Below are 26,218 nucleotides of genomic sequence, written 5' to 3'. Positions count from 1 at the left end.
CCACTTTTCTTCTTCCCTCTTTTTCCCTTTCTGGGAAAGGATAACCTCCATCCAAATCTTGTCTGATTGGCAGCTCTCTGGTCTCTTTCATGGAAGAGGGGAAGCACCTCATCCCTTTTCTGGAGAGAAACCATCGAGACTTTTATTTATTTTAATTTTTTATTATAGTTGATTTACAATATTCTGTCAATTTATGCTGTACAGCAAAGTGACCCAGTCATTCCATTGAGCCTTTTAAAGTGTAGCCACCCTACCACCTTAACCTGGCAATGAGCAATTAGAGAATTGAAAAGGCCCCTTCTGTTGCTCTTGGAGGCCGTCTTCGGCTGCCAGCTGTCCTAGACTCTTTGTGGGGTTTTCTGTGGCTGAAAGTCCTCGGTTTTATTTCTCTGCCATTTGGGCAGTTTTGCTTTCCTTTCTACTCAATTCTTGTCACCGCCGGTGGAGATACGCACCTTCCCTCCCTCTGGGGCCATTGCCATACATAATCCCCCGATCTCTACACCCCTGCCTCACCAAGCCTGTGTGTGTGTTTGGGGGGGGGGTGGATTTTGAGGTGTGTAATCCTGGGACCGGAGGAGTTTGCTCCAGCGGAGGCATTGTGGGCTCGGTGAGATCTGGCCAGCCGTTTGGTCCTCAGGTTGCAAGGTACTGCAGCAGGGCCAAGGCCAGAATTGCCGCTGGAGTTTCGCAGTGAATCCTTCGGGTCTCCAGACTGGAGCCAAGAGCACTGCGCTCCGGGCCTGGGGGAATCGGGGACCCGGAGAGCGAGGTCGGGGGCGCCGGGGCTGCTCAGGCAGCCAGGGCGGGGCGGAGGGCGACGCGGACCCAGTCTGCCTGCGCGGCAAGTGCTCTGCGGCCGGGCCCAGGACGGCCGCCAGGGAGCGCTGCGGGCTCCCGCTCGCCCGCCCCCCGGTAGGCGGGGCCGCGCTCTCCCCGCAGCCGCCGCCGCAACCGCCGCCTGGGCCGCCCCGTGTCCCCGGTGGAGCCGCCGCCGCCGCCGCCGGGAGCTCGATGCGGACGGAGCCCGGGCCGGGCCATGGGGATCCTCAGCATCACGGACCAGGTCAGCCCTCCTGCCCTTACTCGCTTCCTCCTTCCAGGGCCCGGCGCCGCCGCCACGCGAGCCCGGGGATGTGCGGCCTAGGTTGGGCCCGAGCCCGGGGCTCCCGCCCCGCCCCATGCCGCGGTCCCCTCAGCCAAGCCGGTGTCCTTGGGGGCCTGGCGACCGGCGGAGACGCCGTGGGAGCTCCCTGCAGCCTGGACCCCGGAGCAGAGCCCCTCCAGCGACGCCCCCCCTAAAACCGGGTGTCCCCCGCCCCCCTCCCCGGTTCCGCTCCGGCCCGCTCCCTGAACGCCGGTTCTCCCTGCAGCCGCCCCTGGTCCAGGCCATCTTTAGCCGAGATGTGGAGGAAGTGCGTTCCCTCCTCTCGCAGAAGGAGAACATCAATGTGCTGGTGAGTTGGGATCAGGGAGGATGACGAACCGGTAATCTCGGCCCTGGTGTTCTGGACCCCTCCCCACTAATGGGGCGGCTCCGTGTCTCCTCGGCTCGCGTGAGGCCGCAGCTCTTTCCACCCTGAGACGGGAGACTGCTCTACATTTGGGGATGGAGAGCAGGTCAGGCTTGGAGCACAGACTAGTGGGGCTGAGGATGCCCAGAAACGGTGTTCTCTTCTGAACCATCCGTGTCTGCAGCGCCCCCACCCTCCTGGAAGAAGGAGATTGCTTCGCCGGCCCCTGGCCCAGACCCCTTCACTCCACCCTCCCTAGGTGTTTGCTTCGACCTAGGATCGGGATTCACGAGGCTGTAGAGCCTATGGGAAAAGGTTGTGGGGAAAAGCTTGGAGCACCAAGACGGGCTGAGGTCCTGGATAGTTCCACCCCCACAGCCGCTCCTCTTTTCTGCCTTCCCAGGACCAAGAGAGGCGAACCCCACTGCATGCTGCTGCCTACGTAGGCGATGTCCCCATCCTCCAGTTGCTACTGATGTCAGGTGAACAGTGGGGAGCTGGAAGGTGTGGCACCTAGGGAGGGAATCTGAGGGAGGAGCCCTTTTTTTTCCGTATCCAAGGATTGTCCTCTGGTGCTTGGTCCAGGCAAGGTTCCTTCTCCATCCAGATTCCCTGGCCTGATTACTGGCTTCCTTCCCCACCTGCTCTCCACCTCCCACCAGAAGAGCAAATTATATCCCCACAGGTGCTAATGTCAACGCTAAGGACACACTGTGGCTGACCCCTCTTCATCGTGCTGCTGCCTCCCGAAATGAGGTACTCGCCTCCCTCTTCCTTTCACCCTTCCAAAGAGGATGAGTTGGTTAAAGGTGGAAGATAAGGGTTGGCGCTTCTCCGGTCCTCTGGCCTACAAGCTGGTCTACCCTCAGATGGGGAGGAGACCAGACCTTGGCCCCTCCCTCCTACCCCTAGAACTGGCTGGTAAGGGGGGTGCTGAGTGTTGCCAGCTGATGTGACGTCAAGGGAGAGCTTAGCACTGGGCTGTCAGACTGCAGGGGGCCCTGCTGCCAGGCCTGAGTGACTCATCCCTCCCTGGGGGGCCACCTTGGAGTCCGATCCCCCTCTGGGCACTGAGATTTCTTCCTTGTGATGGAAGGGTGGGGGTGGTGTTCTGTTGCTTCCTCAACAGAATAAAAGTTGGCAGCTCAGGGATCAAACATGTTTCATCTGTTGGGTCCCTCAACCCTGAAGAGTGGGAAAAGGAGACCTTCCTCTTGGTTTGGCAGTCACTTCCCTGGCTCCAGCCACCAGGGGGAGGGACAGAGGCCAGTGGGAATGGGGGTGGTGTGTGACTAGGAGGGGCATTTTAGCCTTGAGTTATGGAGCGGAACCAGTATCTGTTTGCTTACCTAGGTAATGGAATTGATTTTGATGTCTACGGAAGGGCTGACAGGGTGGGGGCTGCTGTTGAGGGCATTAAAGTAGCGGGAATATATTCCTAGAAGTGATGGGGGATTGAGATCCTCTATGTGTAGATTTGCTTGGTAGTGGCTATATATGTGTAGGTGGTGATTTTCAGGATCTAGGTTGGGGAATGGTACCAGGTAGCTTGAGGAAGAGGTCCATATTTTCCTCAGCAAGGTAGGGAAGATTTTAAGCTCTAACAAGATCCAAAAGATGGGAAATAGATGTTGAGAGACTAGGTATGTTGGAAAAACAAAAAGAGACTCTGTGCTCAGGGTGTGGGGAGATGGGACCATAGGTACTGTGCTGACCTGTTCGTCCCTCTGTCTTCTCTCTTATCCCTACCCCTCCACAGAAGGTGCTGGGACTGCTGCTGGCACATTCAGCAGATGTGAATGCCCGGGACAAGCTGTGGCAGACACCATTGCATGTGGCTGCTGCCAACCGGGCGACCAAGTGTGCTGAGGCTCTGGCACCCCTATTGAGCAGCCTCAACGTGGCTGACAGGAGCGGGCGCAGTGCCCTGCACCACGCAGTGCACAGTGGGCATTTGGAGGTGAGGGCCTCTCCAGTGCAGTCCCAGCCTCATGCCTTTTTCCTTTCCTTCCTGCTCACCTTACCCTTCTTCTGAGCCTTCAGGCCTGGGGAGGAGCAGCCCAGATGATACAAACTCTTCAGCTTAAGCACCCAATGAATGATTGGGTTAGATTGAAATTCTTTGGAGTTCCTATGGTGGTATGGCAGAAACGAATCCGACTAGAAACCATGAGGTTGCAGGTTCGATCTCTGGCCTTGTTCAGTGGGTTAAGGACCCGGTGTTGCCGTGAGCTGTGGCTCGCAGACATGGCTCAAATTTGGCATTGCTATGGCTGTGGTATAGGCTGGCAGCTGTAGCTCCGATTGGATCCCTAGCCTGTGAACCTTCATATGCCTTGGGTGCAGCCCTAAAAAGAAAAAAAGGCAAAAAAAAAAAAAAAAAAAAGAAATTCTTGACTTGAACCTTGGGAGGGTGATAAAGTCTCTGAAATTGCCTGGAAAATATTTGTATACGTGCCTTTTTTCTGAAGAATCCATGTCTTTAAGTACATTTTGAAGGCTTTTCAAAAGAGTTTAAGAACTACCTGAAGAGACTCCCTTGAGTTTACCTCAAACTTCCAAATCTATCTGGGATATCCTTAGTGCCTGCTTCTCTGTTCCCTCTAGTGCTCCAGATTGTTCTGCCCAAGAACAGAGACATTAGGCTGCCTCAGCCTTTTCTGGTGCTGAGGGCTCTGCTCTTAGATACATTGAGCACATGAACCTGACTCTGAACAGGTATCTTTCATGTCCTGATACAGACGGTGAACTTGCTCCTCAATAAGGGAGCCAGCCTGAATGTCTGTGACAAAAAGGAGCGGCAGCCTCTGCACTGGGCAGCTTTTCTAGGTGAGATGAGAATCATGGGGAGGGAGTTCCCATTCTGGCTCAGTGGTAATGAACTGGTATCCATGAGGACAAGGGTTTAATCCCTGGCCCTGCTCAGTGGGTTAAGGATCAGATGTTGCCATGAGCTGTGGTTGCAGACTCAGTTCAGATCTGATGTTGCTGTGGCTGTGGTGTAAGCTGGCAGCTGTAGCTCTGATTTGACCCCTAGCCTGAGAACTTCCATATGCCACATGTGTGTCCCTAAAAAGAAAAAAAAAAAAACGAAGGATCATGGGGAGTTCCCTGGTGGCTCAGTGGCTTAAGGATCCAGTATTGTCACTGTTGTGTCTCAGGTCACTTCTATGCTCAGGTTCAATCCCTGGCCTGGAAATTTCTACATGCCGCAGGTGCAGCTAAAACAAAAACAGCAGTGAGAACAACAACAGCAAGAATCATGAGAAGAGTAGAAATTTGACTTTTTTTTGGTTTCTAGGACAGAGATGGGGCGGGGGGGGTGGGGTTGCAGCCTTTTCAGAGAGAAGTGCTCTGAGCTTTAGAGTTTACCCTCCACCTCCTTGAGAGCATCCTCTCTTCCCAGGGCATTTGGAGGTCCTGAAACTGCTGGTGGCACGGGGAGCAGACCTTGGCTGCAAGGACCGCAAGGGCTATGGGCTGCTTCATACAGCTGCTGCCAGTGGCCAGATTGAAGTGGTGAAGTACCTGCTCCGGATGGGGGCTGAGGTCAGGGTGCTGAGCACAGGGGCTGGGGGCTAAGGGCAGGGAGCTGGAAGTCGGAGTCTGAGGGGGATAGGAAGGTGCCGAGGTTGCTGGTGCATTTTGGGGAGGTCAGAGGATGTGGTAAGAAGGTCCGAATAAGGCTTTTCTTAAGCACCAGGGCCCTCAGCCTTTAGGTCGGGAACCTGAGGGGTCTGAGGCAGTCGTTGGATTTCTGGGATGCTGTGCTGGCTTCCACTTTGTTTAAACTGATACCTTCCTTACCCCTTTCCTGTCCCCCCTGGAAATCCAGATTGATGAGCCCAATGCTTTTGGAAACACAGCTTTGCACATCGCCTGCTACCTGGGCCAGGATGCGGTGGCTATTGAGCTGGTGAATGCAGGAGCCAATGTCAACCAGCCGAATGACAAGGGCTTCACACCACTGCATGTGGCTGCAGTCTCCACCAATGGCGCGCTCTGCTTGGAGCTGTTGGTCAATAACGGGGCTGATGTCAACTACCAGGTGCCTGAAGGGATGAGTCTGAGACCTGTGGGCATCGGAACCTGGCTCTGGGGGTGCTGACCGTAGTATCTTCCCCACTGGATAACTCTCTGGGGAATGTTTCACTTGTATCCTGGGTTGATCAGACCTTCCCAGGGGCCCAGAAGAAGGTGGGCGGAAGATGTCTATATGATCACTCTGTCCTCAGAGAGGTGTCCTCTGGAAGGGGAAACAGGGCACTCTCTATGCTTAGAACTAGGAAAAAAAAAAAATGCCATTTTTCCACAGAGCAAAGAAGGGAAGAGTCCCCTGCACATGGCTGCCATCCATGGCCGTTTCACCCGCTCCCAGATCCTCATCCAGAATGGTATGGACTTGGGAGACTTTGTGCTCTCTTCTCTTACCTGCTCAGAGAACCCTTCCCTAGGAACTTCTCTTCTTCCTTATTCTACCTCCAACCCCACCTTCCAGTCAAAAGCCAAGCACTTGTAGAAATGGTCTTGCTCTGCCTGCCCAGCTCCCTCGGGCCTACAAACAGATAACATGTGTAGAAGGCTTAGCCTGGCCCCTGGCATGTGCCAAGCTCTCAGATGGCAGCTAATCAGTGTGAGTGGTCCGAAGACTGAAGTGTGAGTGTGTGGGTGTGTGTCTCCCTTTCAGGCAGCGAGATTGATTGTGCCGACAAATTTGGGAACACGCCACTGCACGTGGCCGCTCGCTACGGACACGAGCTGCTCATCAGCACCCTCATGACCAATGGCGCGGATACCGCCCGGTGAGTCCGGGCCCCTGATCCCACTCCTAGGCTGTCTCAGATGTGAACAGTCTACTCACATCAAACCTGGGGGCACAAAGAGGCTTCCAAAGGGAAGCTTGCTATCGCCTAGGCTGGCAGTAGGCCACCAGAAACGGGTCTGCAGGTGGCCCCTCCTTAACCCAAGGACTGAGTCCCTCAACTTCTCCCCAGGCGCGGCATCCACGACATGTTCCCCCTGCACTTAGCTGTTCTCTTTGGATTCTCTGACTGTTGTCGTAAGCTTCTTTCCTCAGGTATGCCCTGACAGGTTTAGGGGTTGGGCAGGTGGGCAGGGAACAGAGGCCTTTCCCTGCTCTGCCCAGCGCCCTCAGACGGGGTCCATGGCTGCTCTGGCCCTGCAGGTCAGCTGTACAGCATTGTGTCCTCACTCAGCAACGAGCACGTGCTTTCAGCTGGGTTTGACATCAATACACCTGACAACCTTGGCCGCACCTGTCTTCATGCTGCTGCTTCTGGAGGGTGAGTTCTCTTCTCTCCCAGACCTTGAGAAGTGGCTGGGCCCCTCCTTCTGTCCTGCCCAGAGCACCCCCCTTCTCACAGTGAGAGCAGTTGCAGCAGAAAGGACTGTCTAGTTCATCCTCCCTCAGTCCCTCCCTCCCTCCCTCCCTGGGGAGAAGCCTGTGGCTTCCCCTTGAGATGCTCTTTCTCTCCTTAACCTGCGTTCTCCTTCCTTTTAGGAATGTTGAATGTCTTAATTTGCTGTTGAGCAGTGGAGCTGACTTGAGGAGGAGAGACAAATTTGGAAGGTGTGTCACTGTGCACCACTGCACACACACAGGGAGCGTCTGACTAGAGACAAGCGATGGCGGGTGGGGTGGGGCGATGGAGACTAAGTGAGCAGAGTATTACAAAGCAGTTTTTGGCTGCACATCTGCTTGCGTTTGGATCGGCCCCTGATTCTTTGACCCACCCTCCTCCACATCTCCCCAGGACGCCACTGCACTATGCAGCCGCCAACGGCAGCTACCAGTGTGCTGTGACGCTGGTCACTGCTGGGGCAGGTGTCAATGAGGCTGACTGCAAAGGCTGCTCTCCCCTCCACTACGCTGCTGCCTCTGACACCTACAGGAGGTGAGGCATCCACTTTGTCCTTCTGAGCCCCACTCCCCTCCCAGAGCACCCCCAGACTTCTTTACTCTCCTACCCCAGGGCGGAGCCCCACTCATCTTCCAGCCACGATGCTGAAGAGGACGAGCCACTGAAGGAGTCCCGCCGGAAGGAGGCCTTCTTGTGAGTAGCTGAAGAGTCTCCCTGGGGTGCGCTTCCTCAGCAGTGCCCACCCTGATCCCGTTATTCTCCCACCACCACCCTGCTGCTGCTGTGCACCCTGCGTTTGGTCCTGGACCAAGCACTGTGGGTACAGACCAAAGCAGGAGACGTGGTTCCTTCCCTCAAGGAATGGATGTTCTTCCTGAGGGGATCAGAAAAGCTGAACACACAAATTCATTTGTTTATTCCACAAGCAGTAATTGAGTATTTACTTACTAGGTCCAAGTACTATGCTAGGTGGTAAGGATAAAAGGTAAATTACCTCAAATTTCTGCCCTTTGAAAGCTAATAATCTATTGAAAAATAAAAACGAAAGGGACACTCATACGTTCTTGCGTAGATGTTAACAACGGGGGAGACTCAGTGAGGAACATGTGGGAACTCCATTATCCTCACAATTTTTCTGTAAATCTAAACTGTTACAAAAGTCTTGTTAAAAAAAAAAAGAAAGAGAGTTCCCTTCATGGCTCAGTGGGTTAATTAATCCAACTAGGATCCATGAGGACTCGAGTTCGATCCCTGGCCTCGCTCAGTGGGTTGAGGATCCGTCGTTGCTGTGAGCTGTGGTGTAGGTCGCAGATGTGGCTCAGATCTGGTGTTGCTATGGCTGTGGGGTAGGCCGGTGGCTACAGCTCCAATTAGACCCCTAGCCTGGGAACATCCACATGCCACTGGTGTGGTCCTAAAAAGACCAAAAAAAAAGACGAAGAAGAGGTGTTCCCAAGGTGGTATAGTGGGTTAAGGATCTGGTGTTGCCACAGCTATGGTGTAGGTCAGAGCTGCAGCTTGGATTCGATGCCTGGCCCAGGAACTTCCATATGTTGCGGGTGCAGCCATAAATTAAAAAAATAGAAAAAAAAGAAAATGACATTTAAAATATAAGAGTCTAAGAGGCTCAACTCTGACCTTTGGCAAGTAATTTAACCTCTCCATGCCTCAGTTTCCTCAACCATAGCAGGGATAAGCATAGTATCTACCTCATAGGATCATTATGAGGATGAAATTATTTAGTACATATGAAGCGGAGAGTTCCTTTTGTGGCTCAGTGGGTTATGTACCCAACTAGTATCCATGAGGATGCGGGTTCGATCCCTGGGCTCACTTAGTGGGTTAAGGATCCTCCGTTGCCAAAAGCTGCAATGTAGGTAGCAGACATGGCTTGAATCTGGCATTGTTGTGCCTGTGGCATAGGATCTTAGCCTGGGAACTTCCATATGCTGCAGGTGTGGCCCTAAAAAGCCAAAAAAAAAAAAAAAAAAAAAAACCAAAAAAAGCCAAAAAAAACAACACACGAAGTGCTTAAACAGTGCTTGACACATAGTACATGCTAAATACTATATTAATATTACTGCTAGTACAACTACTACTAGGCTATGAGAGTGGTGCCAAGAGGGTAGAGGGGAGGAGGTGCCTGGGAAGACTGGGGAAGGCCCTCCCAGAGGAGAGGATGCTGGGAGTGAGTTTGAGATGAGTAGGACTTTTCCAGATGGGCTGGGAGGAGAAGGCAGGGGTCACCATTCCTGGAGATCAGGGGAGAGCAGGTTATAAGTAATCATTGTGCTCCAGGTTCTCTAGGAGAGTGAAGGATAGAGAAGGGCATTGAAGCCAGAGTAGCTCAGGGCAGACCTGGTGGGTGTGGACCTGGGGTCAAACGGACCTGAGTTAGCCTACCAAGAGGGGTGGGCGCTGGAGGAGTTCCCTTGTGGCGCAGCAGGTTAACGATCCAGTGTTGTCACCTCAGCAGCTTGGTTGCTGTTGTGCGTGTTTGATCCCTACCTGGGAGCTTCCACATGCCAGGTGTGGCCAAAAAAAAAAAGAGCCGGTAACCGGTGGTGGGAGTTGGCCCTGGAAGGCCTGGAGGGACTCCTTTGCCCTGTCCTCTGCCCCTCCCAAACTGTGCCCTCCCTGGCTGGGCCTGTCCCTGTCCCTGTCTCACAGTCTACTTCTGTTCCCAGCTGTTTGGAGTTCTTACTGGATAACGGTGCAGACCCCTCCCTGCGGGACAGGCAGGGCTACACAGCCGTGCACTATGCAGCCGCCTACGGCAACAGACAGAACCTTGAACTGGTACATGTGGGACCTTGCCTTGGGAAGGGGAGCAGGGCTGGTTGGGACAGACAGTCAGTCCAGCTTTGGGTTTATGGATTCGCAGCACCGAGGGGCAGTTGAATCAAATGTGGTCTCCAGGTCCGGGGGCTTCGAGGATTGCCGTGGGTGGGGTCGGGGGTAATATCTTAGGAGTATCCAGAACCTCAGCACCTACTGTTCTGTCCATTGCAGCTCTTAGAAATGTCCTTTAACTGCCTGGAGGATGTGGAGAGCACCATTCCAGTCAGCCCTTTGCACTTAGCTGTGAGTCCTGGGTCTTTTCCCCTTGCCTTCCTTGTCCCTACCAGCCCCAGGTATAGGCACTTGTGAATCTGTCCTTGCCTCTGCCTTCTTGTGGGGATGTGGCGAGCAGGCAGTGGTCTGGAGAGGGGCCTGAGGAGCTCATGGGGGGGCCTGCTGCCTGGCGTCTCCCCCGTGGGCCCCAAGAACAGAGTGTGGGCCATGTCTCAAGCTGTATCCAACGGTCGCCTGCACCTCTCCAGGCCTACAACGGTCACTGTGAAGCCCTGAAGACACTGGCTGAGACGCTGGTGAATCTGGATGTAAGGGACCACAAGGGCCGGACCGCGCTCTTCCTGGCCACTGAGCGAGGCTCTACTGAGTGTGTGGAGGTGCTCACAGCCCATGGCGCCTCTGCCCTCATCAAGGAGCGCAAGCGCAAGTGGACACCCCTGCACGCTGCTGGTGAGTGCGCCCTTTGGGCTGCTCCCTCTCCTTGCCACTCCAGGCGTCCTCCCAGATTGGTCCCAGATCCCTCCTGAGCGGACTGTGGTGGGAGGGGAGTAGGACGAGGAGGATGGACACTGCAAGTCTCCTATCACCCAAGGTTTCTCGCCTCAGGTCTTTGCATAACCTCCATCCAGGAGTCATTTACGCTTAGCACAGCCTCCTCCCCCTGACCATGCCCCGACACAGGCCCCCTTTTCTCCTAGCTGCCTCTGGCCACACTGATTCCCTGCACTTGCTGATCGACAGTGGGGAACGAGCTGACATCACGGATGTCATGGATGCCTATGGACAGTGAGTGTGGGCCAGGGGTGCGATGCGGGGTTCCCATCCCTGCCAGGCCCTCACCTCTCCTCCTGCCCCCTCTGTAGGACCCCACTGATGCTGGCCATCATGAATGGCCACGTGGACTGTGTACATCTGCTGCTAGAGAAAGGATCCACAGCTGATGCTGCTGACCTCCGGGGCCGCACTGCTCTCCACCGTGGGGTGAGTAAACTCCTGGGTGAGGTCGCTCACAGAAGGGCCTGGACCTGGGAGCGCAGGACCCACCAATAGTAGGGTATCAGATTGTCGAGCAGGTGGGCCAGGATCTTGTGCCCTGGGTCTTAGTGGGCCTTAACAGTGTTTTCTCCCAGATGAGTATCTGACATCCCCATTGATCTCCCTGATTTCCTTGCTCTGTAGTCACATACAGCCACCTGCTCACTGCCCAGACTTGGCCCCACGGTACCTGGCTGGCCCTGTCCCATTGGGTAATGATGCAACTACCTCAGTCCTTCTCCACCATCACCTGGCCTAAAGCTGCCTCCTCATCCCTCAAGATTTTTTGATCTCTTAGTCTCCCACTGCCAAGGGCCAGGATTAACTGTTGCCATCCTGATTGTCTCTTGGCATAGAGTCAGGAAAAGAGATGCTGCTCCCTAACACTTAGAATCATTGTGTTTTTTTGTTTGCTTTGCTTTTTTGCCTTTTTAGGGCCAAACCCATGGCATATGGAATTTCCCAGGCTAGGGGTTGAATCAGAGCTGTAGCTGCTGTTCTACACCACAGCCACAGTTATGCCAGATCCAAGCCGTGTCTGCAAACTAAAATGCGGCTTAGGCAACACAAGATCCTTAGCCCACTGAGCAATGCCAGGGATCAAACCCGCAGCCTCATGGATACTAGTTGGGTTTGTTACCACTGAGCCGCAATGGGAACTCCTAGAATCATTGTTGTAAAGATGAGGATTGGAGCCCTGGAAGTAGTTGGGTTTTTTTGGGGTTTTTTTGTTTTGTTTTTGTTTTTGCTTTTTAGGGCCACACCTACTGCATATGGAAGTTCCCAGGCTAGGGGTTGAGTTGGAGCTACAGCTGCCGGCCTGTGCCACAGCCATAGCAACACAGGATCCGAGCTACCCCACAGCTCACAGCAATGCCAGATCCTGAGCAAGGGCAGGGATCGAACCCGCAACCTCATGGTTCCTAGTCAGATTTGTTTCTGCTGTGCCATGATGGGAACTCCCTTATTTAATTTTTTTATTATAGTTGATTTACAATGTTCTGTCAATTTCTGCTGTACGGCAAAGTGACCCAGTTATACGTGTGTGTGTGTGTGTGTGTGTGTGTGTGTGTGTGTGTTCTTTTTCTCATATTGTGTTCCATTCTGTTCCATCACAAGTGATTGGATGTAGTTCCCTGTGCTGTACAGCAGGATGGAAGTGATTTTTACTTCTAGGCCAGCCCCAGTGACTGGCAGTTGAAAAAGGAGTGGCTTCTCCCCCCTCCTCACACCCTCGTGTCACCCACAGGCAGTGACTGGCTGTGAGGACTGCCTGGCTGCCCTGCTGGACCACGATGCATTTGTGCTGTGCCGAGACTTCAAGGGCCGCACACCCATTCACCTGGCCTCAGCCTGTGGCCACACTGCAGTACTGAGGACCCTGCTACAGGCTGCCCTCTCCACAGACCCCCTGGATGCCGGGGTGGATTACAGCGGATACTCGCCCATGCACTGGGCCTCGTACACTGGTGTGGTTCTGGGGCCTTTGGAGGCACAGCCGTGTGTGAGGGGTGTGTGGGGGGGTGGATAAGGATGAGTGGATTGGGGAGGGACCTGGGTTGCCCTGGATCTGGAAGTGGGATGGATGGGAAAGACGGGACAGGACAGATGTAGGGGACCTTGTTGTCGTTTCTCTCCATCACCACTCTTCCTTCCTCATACCCAGGACATGAAGATTGTCTGGAGTTGTTACTTGAACACAGCCCGTTTTCATACCTGGAAGGAAACCCCTTCACTCCTTTGCACTGTGCAGTGTAAGTCCCTTCCTAGGCCTCAGCCCTGCTTGAGGGTCTGTGACCAGGGCTTACCACAGCAGTCTGTTTACCCTGCCCTTCCTTCTGCCCCTTCCTCTTCCCCCAGAATTAATAACCAGGACAGCACCACAGAGATGCTGCTGGGAGCTCTGGGTGCCAAGATTGTGAACAGCCGAGATGCCAAAGGACGGTGAGTGGCAGGAGGCTTGAGGAGAAGCTGCTGTCCCCTCTGGCTTCCTCTTTCTGCTCAGGAGAAAGGGCCTCTCCTGTCTGTTTGACTCCATCCTGACCCCCTTGCTGCAGGACCCCCCTTCACGCCGCTGCCTTCGCGGACAACGTCTCTGGGCTCCGGATGCTGCTGCAGCATCAAGCCGAGGTGAACGCCACTGACCACACTGGCCACACTGCGCTCATGACGGCGGCTGAGAACGGGCAGACCGCTGCTGTGGGTGTGTAGGGGCCACGTGTGGAAGGGTGGTGCTCCCCTGGGTTTTCAAGGGATGGGTCAGCCCTGTCTTGGGGTTCAGGAAGCAGGAGGCATGTCTGGATGTTTCACCTTCTGCGGATGGGATGCAGAGTGTGTGCGGATAGGACGGTGGAGAGCCAGGGTGGCGCTGCTCTGGAGGGGCGCATCAGTCCCTTCTGCCCCCTTCCTTTTGTAGAATTTCTGCTGTATCGAGGGAAGGCAGACCTAACTGTGCTGGATGAGAACAAGAACACTGCCCTCCACCTGGCCTGTAGCAAGGTACTGCTGCCTGTGGGACTGGTGGCGGCTGTGTGAGGGGCACGGCTTGATGGGGGCTGGGGCTGGTGATTGGAGAGAGGGCTTCAGCAGAAGTCAGGGTTGTTCAGCCTGTGTGACTAGTGGGGTAGCTTTTTGTGCCCCTGCCACCCCCTCAGTTCCTACTGCCATTCTTCCACTTCCCAAGCCCCCACTCTCTGTCCCTCTCCTTCAGGGCCATGAGAAATGTGCCCTCATGATCCTGGCAGAAACCCAAGACCTTGGCCTTATCAATGCTACCAACAGTGCGCTGCAGATGTGAGTGCCCGGGGAAGGGGGCTCCTGGCCGGGGGGGGAAGGGGCACAGGTGGGTGAGGAAGTCACTGCTCACGTTCCTGGGGCTCACAGTCTTGGCTCAGCAGCCTTGCTGTTCTGGCTGGGCGTGGAAGGGCAGGTTGCCATCCCCCTGACTTCATACTCCTTCTTTTTCCTTTCTTCCAAGGCCACTACACATTGCTGCCCGGAATGGTCTAGCTTCTGTGGTGCAGGCCCTTCTGAGTCGAGGGGCCACAGTGCTGGCTGTGGATGAAGAAGGTGGGTGGGGTCTGGAGCCCCTGCCTCTCTCGGGTTTAGGGTCAGGCAGGGACATTCTTCAGGAGGTGACTTCCTCTTTTTCTTTTTTTTTTTTCTTTTGAGGGCCGCATCCATGGCATATGAAAGTTCCCAGGCTAAGGGGATGAATGGGAGCTGCAGCCACCAGCCTATGCCAGAGCCATAGCAATACCAGATTCGAGCCGTATCTGCAGCTTATACCACAGCTCATGGCAACACCGGATCCTTAACCCACTGAGCCAGCCAGAGATCGAACCCAAGTCCTCATGGATACTAGTCGGGTTCGTTGACAGCTGAGCCACTATGGGAACGCCTACGAGGTGGCTTCTTAACCTTGTTGGTTATAAACTGGATTTTCTTCCCAAGGGAACTGGCTCTTCAAAGCAGGGACCTAACACCAAAATGCTGAAGTCTCTAAGGGGAGTCTGATAGAACCAGGTGGAGCCGGCAGGGTCCTCAGGAAGGCCTTGCGCACACCATGGCCTCCCAGCTGCCTGTCCCCTAGGCTCTGCCCTTTACCCCATCCTTGGAGAGTCTGCCTGGCAGCCTCCCTGGGCCCTTAATAGCCCTTGAATTCTGACCACACTGGGTGCCTGCCTGCCTTGGCTCCCCTCTGCAGATAAGAGAGCTCAGGCCCTAAGGAGCCCGTGGATGGGATCCCAGAATACAGGGCCCTGGGGCTCAGTTCTCCCCTTTGCCCTGCAGGTCACACCCCGGCATTGGCCTGCGCCCCCAACAAAGATGTGGCAGACTGCCTGGCCTTGATCCTTTCCACCATGAAGCCTTTCCCACCCAAGGACGCTGTCAGTCCTTTCAGCTTCAGCCTGCTCAAGAACTGCGGCATCGCAGCAGCCAAGACGGTGGGTGGCTGCGGCGCCCTGCCCCACGGGGCCTCCTGCCCCTACAGCCAGGAGCGGCATGGCGCCATTGGGTTAGATGGCTGCTACTCCGAGTAGCCCCCTCCAGTGTCCCTCCCCCTGCCGGTGGCTTGATATCTTATTCTATTTATTTAGAAAAAGTCTATACATTTAGGGCACTTTAAAGGAGAACACGACTGGGTTGGGGGGCGGAGGGGGGAAAAAGCACTGGGGAGCAGCTGCTCACCCCTTTGCCATACCATCCTGGCCTGGCAGGGGTCTGGGACTGACAGGGAGCACCCCAGGCCCTTGGTACCCCCAGGGCAACCCCTTCTGCCAAGTGTCCCAGAATGATTGCTCAATGCCTGGCTGCCCTCTCTCTTATCCCCTCTCTCAGTTTCCCTTTTCTGCTGCCAGCCCCCCTGACTCTCCCCTCTGACTCTCCTGTCTGTCCCCTGCCCCTGCCCCTGCCAGGCAGACCCCCTCCTCTTCTTCCATACCCATCACTGCCTCCCTGCTCGGCCGGCCCCTCCATCCCCGCAGCAGTGAGAAGCCTTAATTTCTGGTACTGTGTGAGCACTCTGGGGGTGTCCCCCTCCCCCTTCAGGGGCAGCTAGTGGATGAGGGGGGAGGGTTTTTAGCACTGGGGCCTGGAGCTTTTCCCCCACTTCTGTATCCCATCACCCCTAAAGTTCAAATGCAAAACACTTGAAGCAGCAACTACTGTACCTGGGCCCCAATCCTGCACTCTCCCCGGCTCCTCATATGCAAATCAAGGGCTGGTTCTGCCCCCACAGCCTGCCCCACCCTGCTGCCCTCCCAGTCCTGGCCTGGCCCCCTGACCACGCACTTTAACCTTGCTTCTTTCTTTTAACTTCTTTTGGGAGGGCGGAGCCTGTGGCCATCCCCTCTCCGGCTCTCCTCTCCCTTCACTTTGAGGCTTGTCATGAATTTTTAAGTAAGCATTTTATCCTTTAGGGGAAGAAAAATTAATTTCCTGCCCATTTCAAAACCACAGCCCTAGTATGTCCTCTCTGTGTCAGGCATGTGTTTGCATGTATGTGGAGGGAGGGGCTGTGTTCCTCCTCCTGTGCCCCCCCGAGCCCACAGTTCTTCTGTGCCCCCTTCTGCCTCCACCTTCTGTTATGTCCAAGAGTGCCCACCGCCCCCAGTCACTCCTGATCTGAAGCCAAAGATGGTGGGAGGGGCAGGGCAGACTAGGGACCGTGGCTACTCCGGGACCCAGGCTTCCCCTCCGAGGTGAGGATGAAGTTCTGATCTGGGGAGCGACGAGTAGATGCTGAGGCTTGGTTCCTGCCTTCCCAGCAGCTGGGAGAGAAGGGATTGAGCTCGGGGCCCGCACTGAGAAGATTCGCAAAAGTTGCACCCCACAAGCCAAACTAGGCCGGAGTGAGGAGGGGGCAGTTTTCTCTCTAAATGTAGCATTGAATTTGGCCCTGGTCCCTTCAGACGCCCTGTCCATCCATCTCCTAGCTAAGCCTCCTGGACAGTTAGACCCACTCCCATAGCCCAGTTTTCCCTTCCTCACACTCAATACCTCAGCCAGGGGCCAAGACACAGAACTTGAATAGAGGTCATGCCCCCGTCACCCCCACAGTGCATCCTTGCCCGGTTTGGCTGCCATCAGTATTGTCCCCTGAGAACTGGACAGGCTTCGTTTACACAGTACGGGGACTCCCCCTGGGGGGGTCCCTCAGTCTCCTCTCCCCACCCACGCCCGCTTTATTCATGACCTTACCCCCTTTTCAGTTGTGTCCCCTGCAAGCCTTGCCACCTTGCCGAGGGTAGCCTGAGGGGAGGGGGCATCCCAGGAACCCCTCCCTCCCTAACAGATACCCTTAACCATACCTCGTGCTGGTCCTCTGAAGCCTGGGGTGTTTGTCCAAGTCCTTGCTCTTTTGTCATGGTCCCCTTTTATCCCCTTTCTCTGTGTCTTGCTCCCCCCAACCCTCAGTTCCTAAACCATTTCAAAGCTTCCAAATGACCATTATTGGTAAGAAGGATTGTGCAGCTTTTAGTTTTTCGTTTTGTTTTCAAAGCCAAAGGGCCTTGCGACGCCCCTCTTGCCCACCTCCCTTCGTACCCTGTCCTCCCCTGTACGACAATCAATGTGACCTCTTAAGGGCTGCAGCCCCCACCCCCTACCCCCAGCCCTGCTGGTTCTGCAAAGCTTGCCCTTAACTTGAGTTCTCTCTCCTAAAAATCTCCCCGCTCCACCCCCTCCCTCTCATTTTGGTGCTGGGAATTAGGTGGCGGGGGTGGGGGGGCCGGAGGGACAGGGAGATGGGTCCTCCAGAGAAGACTCTCGGGGTTCCAGTCGTGTTCTCCTTTATCAATGTTTGGCGATGACAGGAGGAATCTGAGTGTTTGTCAGGAGCCCCACTGCGTTGCTAGATGAGATTTCTGGTGGCTGCCGTGCGTTCCCTGCTGCGCCTTCAGCACACGTCAGCAGTGCTGGGGCAGCTGGGGGGGCCTCCGTCCTCCTCATGTGGCCGTGGGGAGGATTGGAGGATGAGCAGCCTCCTCTCCTTATGCCAAAGGAAACCCCACACCCCACCCTGGGCTCCCCAGCCCCTAGTGTTTTTTGAAGCATTTTGACCATTCTCATGGCCACTGCATATTTATTTTAATGTTTAAGTTTTTTTTTTTTTTTTTTGAAACCTCTTTGACTTAAACGGGTGTGGAGAAATAAAACAGGCAGAATGCCCCCCAATCTCAAGGGGGTAGGGGGGGAGGAATCATCTCCTTCCCTTTGCCCTCCCTCTCCCCCTCCCCCTCTCCCCACCGCAGCTCTAAAGCACTTGCTTCAAGTAATAAGCACTTTTGAGAAAAGGCCTATTTTAAGCGAGGACCCTGGGAGCAGCCCCAGGTCCCAGCAAAGGAGACAGAGCGAGGGCTACATAGGAGACAGGGAAACAGATGTGTGAATCAGAGGGCGAGATGAAAAGAGCCAGTTTTTAGTTTCTGATTTTTGGGGAGATGTTTCTGATTGGGCGGTGGCTCTGGTAGGGTTGTGTACTATCCTTCAGAAAAACAAATGGCACAAACTGTGGCTCCCGGGAGGGGCCAGCAGACCCAGGTCACTGCCACTGTCCAGCTGAGACTGACGGGCCACCTCCCCCACCCCGTGGCCCCCTGAGCCATAGGACTGCTGAAAACCACTGAATGTACAGCCCGGGTTGGGGTGGGGAGCAGCCCCTGGGGGAGGGGGCTTCTCCTGTTGTTTGGTGCTGTGGGGGGTGGGAGAGATGAGACTGAGGGACTGCCACCCCACTTAGACATGTGTTCCTTGGGGTGGAGGGGCTGAGGAGGGCCTGCCTCCCTCTCCAACCCCAGCCATGGCCCCTCTTCCTTCCTCATCCCTATCCGTTTTGACTGTAAGTCCAGCTCACCTTTGCCTTCAATATGTAACCAAAGGAAAACTCAATACTGTTTCCACCGCTGTCTGCCCACCCGAGCACCTTCTTACTCCCCGGACCTAGAAGGGGAGAAGAGGCGGGGGGCAGGGCGGGGGGCCAGAGTGAACGGTTCTACAGCTGTAGCCCCCACACCTCCTCTGGGGTCGTGGAAGGGGTCCTGGGGGGAGGGCCTGTCGGGGCAGGCACGCTCGGGAGCTTGTGCACATGAGTGTGACTTCGTCTGAGTGACTCCAGTGACTGTTCTCCAGAGGGAGGCCCCTTCCTCCTCCCCTGTCCGCCATTTCTCACCCTCTCCCCACAGCCGGTGTTCATCCCCACCTCCCCTTCCCACCGCAAAGGAAAATAGCCTTACAGACCCTAGCCCAGAAACCCTCCTCCTGGGGCAAACCAATACGGGGCCCCAGCCCACTAGTTTGAACCCTACCTTTTGAGAAGGAGGGATAAGGAGCAAAGCAGCCCCTTCCCCTCTGTCGTGGTGGCTCCAGCCCTCCGTGGCCTTGACCCAGATTGGGCAAGGGCGGAGGTGAGGAATCTTTGAGGACCAAGCCCAGTGGCCTGGGAAGAGGGAGGTAGAGAGGGAAGGGTCTGATTTGGGGACCCCCTCCTCCCCACCCAACCCCTAGAGAAGCGACCAAATCCCAGAGCTGGGAGGAAGCTGGGGTGGGGAGGGTCTGCTCTATGAATTACTTGAAGGTACTGACTCCGAGGCTGCTGTTGCCCACTTAGGTGTGAGGGGGACGCTGTCACTGCATTTGGGGGGGCAGGGGGTGGTGGGTGACGAGAGGATCCACCCTCGGTCCTCGCTCACTCCCACTAGGCCCCTTCCCTGGGGAGCTTGGCTTTGCCCCCAGGGAAGTGGGGCAAGCCTGCCCCTCCCACCTCCATCCCTCACTCTGGGCACCCTCTCCAATTGCACTAAAGTAGCTGTGTGCCAGTCTTACCCCCACACCAGGGTGGGGTCTCTGCTTCCAGTCCTTTCTCCCCACTGCCTCTGCTCCCGTCCCGGACAATCTCCTTGTTCCCCTGTATTCCTGGATAGCTCAGCTTTGTGTGTGTGTGTGTGTGTGTTTAGGGGGTGGGGGTGGGTCTGGTAGGGGTTTGGGACGGGCTAGAGGAAAGATGGCGGATGAGGCCTCCTACCCCCTTCCTCAACTCCAAGCCACAGAAGCCTGGGAGGGAGGGTGCCTACTCTCGCTGCCGTGTGTCTTGCAGATGTGCCAAAATGGGGATGGGGGGGGGGAGGGTGCCTGGCAGAGCAGCCCCCAGGGTGGCTCTCTCAAAGCAATACAGTTCCTCCTGCTTGGGGGACGGCAAGACAGGGGAGAGGGTTGGGTTGGGGACCTGGGGGTTCCCTGTGTACAGCTGTGTATATTCAGGGGTGTTCTCTGTCTGGTACCCGCTGTGGGCGTCTCTGTGTGTGTGAACCTCCCCTTCCCCTGCCCTGCATGACCTGTGATGCTGCAGACACCACCATCCTGTGTGCAGTGGTGTGCTGGGGGCAATGAGGGGCATGTCCCATGTCTCGTTGCACCCTCCACCCTGTGACCCATGTACTCGGTTGTAGGAAGTAAAGAGAACTGAGCACAATTCACTGGATTCTAGTTGAATCTTTCTCTAAGCAATGTTCCCCTTCCTGCCCTTCTCCCTGCCCTGGATCCACCTGTGGTGCTAGCGTTGGGGTCAGGGGGTGTTTAATGCTGGTGGGCAGCAATAAAGGGCAGACCTGCCCAGATGCCTGTATCCCAGGGTGCTGAGGGCAGCAGGAAAAAGTGGGGACCTCAGTGCATTTGTCCTGCCCCTCCCCCTCCTCCCTGGGCTAAAGCACAATGCTCTCCCCGCAGATCGATGCACCCCCACGCCCTCTAGGCCCCTCTTCCCGTATCCTCCCCCTCTGTGCTTCGAGCCTTCCTCCCGCCACATCCTGGTTTTCTATGCTGTTTTGGTGCAAGTACAACTGTCGTAGTCATGGCTTTGGGATGGGTTCTGTTTATTAAAATCCTATTGCTCCTACTGGCCCTGTGTCCCGCCTCCATTCCTATGGTTGGGGGGAAGGAAGGGCAACCTGGACGCCTTTCCGCTGGCCCCCATCAGCCATCAGAGACCAGAGGCCACAGCTGCTCCTCCAGCAGGGCTATGGTGACCATGAGGCCGCCCCCCAGCAGCAGCCCCAGCCCCTGCAGTAGCACACTGAGCGCAGGGAGGGGCTCAGGAGGATGCAGCAGGGCCGGTAGCTGAAAGAAAAGAACAATGTCAGGATCCTGGCCTTGTCTCTGCCTCTGAAACACAAGAGGGAGGGTTCAGAAACTCTCAGCAGCCACCCCTACCCCCTAACCTCTCCCACGCCCCTGTCTGTTTCTCAGATGCTTGCAGGCCTGTGGTCCAGCACCCTTCTGGGAGGTGACTGATGGAGGCGAAGGGATTGAAAACTTCCCTCTCCTCCACACCCACCCCGCTTCCCTTGGTTTCTCTGCACCACCCCACACCTCTCACCATGTCCACAAGGGCCACATAGAGGAAGACCCCAGCAGTGACCCCAAACACCCAGGGAGTGAGGGGGACAGGGCCCAAACTGAGCCCCACCCCCAGGGCTGCACCCCCCAGTCCCAGAAGGCCAGACACCAGGCTCAGCAGCAGCAGCCGCCGGAAGGGCAGCCCTGCCCGGAGCAGCATCGCGAAGTCACCTGTTGGGGGAGAGGACAGGGTAGGAGGGAATAAGCTGGGTCTGCCCCTCACCCCATGTCACCTGCCAGCTTCCAAGTTCCACCTCTTTGCAGGGGGGTCTCCTTTCTGGATTTCACCCCACCCCACTTCTGCCCTTCCTACCCAGTTCGTGGGGCAGCTCATGGCAGAAGACTGCTACGGTGGTGCTGAGGCCACTGGAGAAGCCATCAGAGAAGGCAGCACCTGGGTGGGCAGGATCGGAAGTGGTCAGTGGGGGAAAAAGCTCTCCCCAGGGGCAGGGTCCTCCCATCCCCCTGCTTCCTGGTAACCCTCTCCCAGCCCCAGCCACTAACCCCTCGGAACTCACTCCCTCTGTCCCCTCCCCTCACACCTATCGCCAGTCCGTCAGTGAGGTTGTGCAGACCATCTCCCAGGAGGACCATCCATGTGATATTGGTGCCCCCGCTGCCCTGGTACCCGTGACTGTGGCCTTGGTGCCCTGGAGGGGCCGGGGCTGCTGGGGGCTGGTTGTCCTGTTCCCTCGGGCCCTGAGCCCCTGGCTCTGCAGGAAGGACAAGGGTGGTGTTGGCTACGAGTGAGAGCTGGGAGCCAGGAGCCTGCTCTTCGTGTTCCCCTCTGGTCACCTGGAGGTGCCTGTAGGGGCTGAAGGGCCATCCCAGTGCCGTCCTCTGGGTCCAGGTTTGGAGATCTGAGATCCTTTCTTTTTTGCCGGCAGCATTTCTGAAATGGGAGGGTATCCCTCCTGGTGGAGGAGGCGGCAGAGCCAGGGGCTAAGGAGAGGCCAGGCTGCCAGCTGGGAAAATGAACTCCTGGTTCCACCTCTGGCACGTGGGGATGTTCTCTGGCCTCTGCTCTCTCCCCAAGGTGATACCTCCCCGTTTCTTGTTGACTTGAACTCAGGAAAGGAGGCCGTTTGGCCTGAAGTTCTGGGTCTGTGCTGAGGAGCCCCCAGCCCGCCCCCTGTTAGCTGTCGGGTCCAGCTCCCTGTTAGCTGTCGGGTCAGGCAAACGTCACAGAACCAAGGACACACTCAGCCCCTCGCCTCCTGGCTTGAGTGACCAGCTCTCGGCTAGGACTATGGTCTCAGCAGGAAGAGGACAAAAGGGTATCACTCACTGGCCCGAGCCCTCGACGCCGCAAAAGCCCTAGCATGTTCTCCAGGACGAAGAGCAGGAAGAGACCACCAAGCACCGACAGTCCTGGTCCCAGGTCCTCCTCTGGCCGTGCGCCAGATCCACTGTGCTGCCCTCCTTGCGCCTGACAGAGAGGCAGTCAGGGATGACTCCGGAAGCCCCTGTGCCTGACAACATCCCCCTCCTGAGTGGGAGGTGGCATGCCTTCACTCCTATGCTCTACTAAGAAGGCAGCTGTGTGCTGAAGCTGGGGCGGGAACATATTGGCTCTCTGGAGGCTGTCTACCCCTGGGGCAGGGGGGCAAGGAAGGGGCTTAACATACATGTGGCAGTAGGTGTAGCAGTGCATCCCCACAAAGGGTGCCCACGGCCAGGGCACCCAGGAAGCCCAGCAGGGGCTGCAACAGACGAGGTCCCAGGAGCCGCAGCAAGAGCAGGGAGAGGGGAGCAGGAAGGCTGAGCAGCAGGACTGCCAGGGCACTGTGGACCAGGGCTGGGGAGAATCAGGGGCGGAAGTTAGGCAAGGCTGGAGGGAGGCCTTAGAAGTGAGATGGGGCAGAGGTGTGCTGCAAGGGGAGGCAGGACCCCAGTGAACCCCTTTCCTCGGCTTGGGGCCCACGCCCTACAGGAATCTGGGGTCCCGCCCTACAGGAATCCGGGGTCCCTACCACCCACTCTCACCCACTGACCAGATAGTAGATCCCCCGGAGGCGTTGGGGCTGGGGCCCGGATGCAGACACGGCTGTCAATCTGATACAGCAGGGCTGGACACAGCAGAGCAAACTGACGAGGGGTCAGAGGAGCAGCAGGGCTCAGGCCAAAATTGACCAGCAGCTGGGAGCCATTCAGACACTAGGAGAGTAGAATTGGAGGTCATACATTGGGAGTTGCTGAGAACCATGATTCCTTTAATGTCTGCTCTTTCGTTGCATGGACTCCTGGGTCTCTCTCAGGGTCCCCTTTGCTCACACTGGCTGGTGCATCAGGGACTGGGGGGGACAGTTAGGGGTAGTTGGTGTGTGTTAATTATGAGTGAATATTCAATCCAAGGCAAATATTCAGTTCAGTGCGAACTGGGTGCTAATGAACATTGGCCCCATCTCCCTCCCTCCCAAGCCTCTGATATTTCCTTCATTTGGCGATGGAACCTGTTAGACAACTAGAGCCCTCCATTCCAGAATCTTAGAAAGGAAAAGAACCTAAAATGCCATCCAACCTTCCTCTCAATAGCCCTGTCATTTGTTCATCCAGCCTTGGCTTGAATGCTTCCTGTGATGGGGTGCTCACCCTCATCAGGCTCACTTCAGGGTTAGCTTTGGCTGCCCTCTGGTATACATGCAACAAGTTCGCTGACTTTCTGGATGAAGACAGACACCTATTCCCTGCAGGCCACCTCTCCAGATCACCAGCCCCAGATCCTCTCCCAGGCTGCTTCTCTGAATTCTTTGTTTTGCCGAGTGTGGCCCCGAAACCAAGCTCCAGCGTGGGGTGTGGATTATCTAATCTGGGCTCAGAAGAGACATATCTCACTATTGGAATAACATATCCTATGAGCACACCCGGATTATTTTGTTTGTTTTTATTTTTTAGAGCTGCACCCACGGTAAATGGAGGTTTTCAGGCTAGGGGTCCAATTGGAGCTCCTACACCACAGCCACAGCAATGTTGAATCCGACCACGTCTGCAACCTACACCACAGCCCACGGCAACGCCAGATCCTTAACCACTAAGGGAGGCCAGGGATTGAACCTGAATCCTCATGGATCCTAGTAGGGTTTGTTAACCCCTGAGCCATGAAGGGAACTCCCTGGATTTTTTAAGTAATTCCCCCCACCCCCTACCCGCAGCATGCAGAAGTTCCTGGGCCAGGGATCGAACCCACAACACAGCAGTGACCTGAGCCATGGCAGTGACAACACTAGATCCTTAACCCACTGGGCCACAAGGGACTCCTTAAAGTAACTGTCTTAAACTACTGACTCTAAACATTTCAGGCCGTCTAAATCCCGTGGCTCCTTCCCCATCTCTAGAGATGATCAGACTCACATCCTCATTCAGATGGTCAGCTAGTGAATGGTCCAGCAGCAGAAGCCTGTGAAAGAGGCCCAGGCCTGAGGGGGCCGGCCCATGGGGTGGTGCTGGGGCCTCTGGCTCTTCCAGGTCACCCCACCCTGAGGGATCCAGAGGCAGCCCTGCCCAGACATCCACACTCAGCTCAGGGTCCTGTGGCCTAGAATGGATGGAAAAGCAAGTCACACTCCCTCGTGTTCTCTTAGAAAGTGACCCTGAAATAATATGAGTCAAGCTCTGAAAAGTCTGTAATTCCAGGAGTCTGATTTTAGGAAGCCAGAGCTAGGCAACCCGAGTCTGATCCAAGCATACAGAAGAGCTGGGGTGTGGCATTTTTGGGTGGTGGTGAGGGTTAGTACCTGTGGGTGGAATTGTCTTCAGCTGGGGGTGTAGCCCGACCAGCGGGAGGCCCGTGGTGTCCCAGGCGAAGGGCTTGAACTCGGCCTAGTCCCAGGCTGTGAAGAAGCCGTGCCAGGCCCCCTGCAGTCAGCGTCCCGTTCTCCCCATAGAGGCCAAACAGCTGGGCCAGGTAATGGTTCTGCTCCTGCTCAGCAGGGCCCAGGTTGGGAGCAGAGCCTCCTACCCAGCCCAAGGCCACCCACACACACAGGCCAGCCAGCAGATGACTCAATGGGGGCCCCATTATTGGGGGGACAGGGTTAGAGGCTCTGGTTCAGGCTTCTACTGCTCTCGGAGCATCCTGGGGAGAACAAGGAGGAAGGGCTGGGGCTCCAGGTCGGTCTGCTTCCGGCCAGGGGCACCTGCACTTCTCACACCCACACCCCCCCACCTTGCTCCAGCAGCAGCCCCTCTCCTCCTCCCCCATTTCCTCCACCCTCCTGCCAGCAGCCTCCTGTTTGCCAGTTCCTGGAGCACTTTCTCTGACCCAGAACACTCCCCTCACCTGATCCAGAGCAGACTCCACCAAACCCCACCCTTCAACCTTGCCCCACCTCTCTATCCCACCCTCAATACCCAGAACCCCAATGGCAGTGTGAGAGGCAGCTCTCACCTCAGGTCCCCATCAGGCTTTGCTGTGGACACCGAGGTTCCTGAGTCAGGGAGGGGAGCTGGGCTCAGCCTCCTGCTGCCCAGGCAGATTGGAGGCCATGCCAGATAGAGGGCTGGGATGGACAAGTCCCCCCTTCTAGCCCACCTGCCTGGGGGCGGGGTCAGGAGAGGGGATGGTGTGGGAAGGCACACATGAGAGAGGAGTTAATGGTTCACTGGTCTCTGGGGTGGGGGTCAAAGGTCAGTCTCAGCGGGGGGGGGGGGCTGAGTAGGGAGGGGCCACCCTCTGCCCCTGGAAAAGCCATATGGCTAAGGAGAACCTAGGCCCAGCTTTTCTTCTAAATAATTCACGCACCCCAACCCAGTTGGTGCCAAGTTAGCCTTTCCCTTCATACATGCCCAGCCCACCTACCTCACATATGGCACCAGGCTCCATTCATCTCCAGCCCCCATCCCCACACTCCCTGGGGAAATTGGACCCAGGTGTCCCTAAGCTAGAGAGGAGGGTGAAGAAGCAGGTTAAGTGGCAACTCCAGGTGCATGGGCAAAAACTATTTAGCGCTTCCTCAGCCCAATAGAGTAGGAGCCAGAACTCTGGGAATCTATGACCAAGAAAGGGGACGCTCTGGTGGGAAGAGGAAAGAAGTACCTGGGCTCCCTTCAGATGTCCCACCTGGTATACAATTGAGGAGCACAGTCTGATGGGGGCGATTGGTCCAGAGGGTTGAGGCTGGCATTACCTGACAACAGGAAACAGGAAGGGAGCCCAGAGGAAGGGGACACAGCCTTCTCGGTTCCAGCAGTGGGGGGTAGGCAGGCAGGCCGGACAAGGGTCAGGGCAGGGAGGGGGCAGGGGAGGGGCACTGCCTTAAAGAGACAGGCCTACTTTGCCGAGGCCTTACCTGTAACCTAAGTCCCCGCCAGCCCCTAAGG

The 26,218-nt window shown here is 56.2% G+C and overlaps 2 protein-coding genes across 14 annotated transcripts; one reads left to right on the top strand and one right to left on the bottom strand.

Annotated features, from left to right (window-relative positions):
• ANKRD52 (ankyrin repeat domain 52) lies at positions 919 to 19,976 on the top strand. 2 transcript variants are annotated; one of them, XM_021092857.1, is made up of 28 exons: positions 919 to 1,066; positions 1,374 to 1,457; positions 1,918 to 1,996; positions 2,200 to 2,270; positions 3,274 to 3,474; positions 4,256 to 4,343; positions 4,921 to 5,033; positions 5,350 to 5,562; positions 5,830 to 5,908; positions 6,202 to 6,316; positions 6,509 to 6,591; positions 6,700 to 6,817; positions 7,036 to 7,104; positions 7,289 to 7,429; positions 7,508 to 7,588; positions 9,583 to 9,694; positions 9,908 to 9,979; positions 10,219 to 10,420; positions 10,669 to 10,756; positions 10,834 to 10,951; positions 12,255 to 12,474; positions 12,672 to 12,759; positions 12,866 to 12,949; positions 13,063 to 13,208; positions 13,422 to 13,504; positions 13,716 to 13,798; positions 13,983 to 14,074; positions 14,798 to 19,976. In XM_021092857.1, the coding sequence occupies exons 1-28, from the start codon at positions 1,040 to 1,042 to the stop codon at positions 15,046 to 15,048; spliced, it is 3,201 nt and encodes a 1,066-aa protein (XP_020948516.1). In that variant the 5' UTR covers positions 919 to 1,039; the 3' UTR covers positions 15,049 to 19,976. The 2 variants fall into 2 exon arrangements, with proteins under 2 accessions (XP_020948516.1, XP_020948515.1); XM_021092856.1 differs by having other exon boundaries at positions 921 to 1,066; positions 4,921 to 5,063.
• SLC39A5 (solute carrier family 39 member 5) lies at positions 17,534 to 26,136 on the bottom strand. 12 transcript variants are annotated; one of them, XM_005655607.3, is made up of 13 exons: positions 26,026 to 26,128; positions 25,698 to 25,779; positions 25,287 to 25,326; positions 24,634 to 24,974; positions 24,251 to 24,434; positions 22,894 to 23,056; positions 22,528 to 22,697; positions 22,188 to 22,328; positions 21,695 to 21,791; positions 21,442 to 21,612; positions 21,213 to 21,293; positions 20,880 to 21,070; positions 17,534 to 20,620 (listed from the first exon to the last, which is right to left on the bottom strand). In XM_005655607.3, exons 4-13 carry the CDS (start codon positions 24,915 to 24,917, stop codon positions 20,477 to 20,479), a joined length of 1,626 nt encoding a protein of 541 aa, XP_005655664.1. In that variant the 5' UTR covers positions 24,918 to 24,974; positions 25,287 to 25,326; positions 25,698 to 25,779; positions 26,026 to 26,128; the 3' UTR covers positions 17,534 to 20,476. The 12 variants fall into 12 exon arrangements, with proteins under 12 accessions (XP_005655664.1, XP_005655666.1, XP_003126313.1 ...); XM_005655609.3 differs by having other exon boundaries at positions 25,959 to 26,097; XM_003126265.4 differs by having other exon boundaries at positions 25,935 to 26,095.

The sequence above is a fragment of the Sus scrofa genome, chromosome 5 (assembly GCF_000003025.6).
Source record: "Sus scrofa isolate TJ Tabasco breed Duroc chromosome 5, Sscrofa11.1, whole genome shotgun sequence".
NCBI classification, from domain to species: Eukaryota; Metazoa; Chordata; class Mammalia; order Artiodactyla; family Suidae; genus Sus; species Sus scrofa.
Note: the sequence above shows the minus strand (reverse complement) of the source record. Positions and strands in the feature narration are given on the sequence as shown.

What these genes read in the sequence shown, in the direction of transcription:
- ANKRD52 (XM_021092856.1), top strand. Translation starts at nt 1,040, where the DNA reads ATGGGGATCCTCAGCATCACGGACCAG. An exon ending in ACAGACAGAACCTTGAACTG is followed by an intron (nt 9,695 to 9,907) that starts GTACATGTGGGA and finishes TGTCCATTGCAG; the next exon opens with CTCTTAGAAATGTCCTTTAA. An exon ending in GACACCCCTGCACGCTGCTG is followed by an intron (nt 10,421 to 10,668) that starts GTGAGTGCGCCC and finishes CTTTTCTCCTAG; the next exon opens with CTGCCTCTGGCCACACTGAT.
- SLC39A5 (XM_005655608.3), bottom strand. Translation starts at nt 24,917, where the DNA reads ATGGGGCCCCCATTGAGTCATCTGCTGGCTGGCCTGTGTGTGTGGGTG. An exon ending in TCCGGGGGATCTACTATCTG is followed by an intron (nt 22,698 to 22,893) that starts GTCAGTGGGTGA and finishes GATTCTCCCCAG; the next exon opens with CCCTGGTCCACAGTGCCCTG. An exon ending in ATGTGGCCCTTGTGGACATG is followed by an intron (nt 20,621 to 20,879) that starts GTGAGAGGTGTG and finishes CTTTTCTTTCAG; the next exon opens with CTACCGGCCCTGCTGCATCC.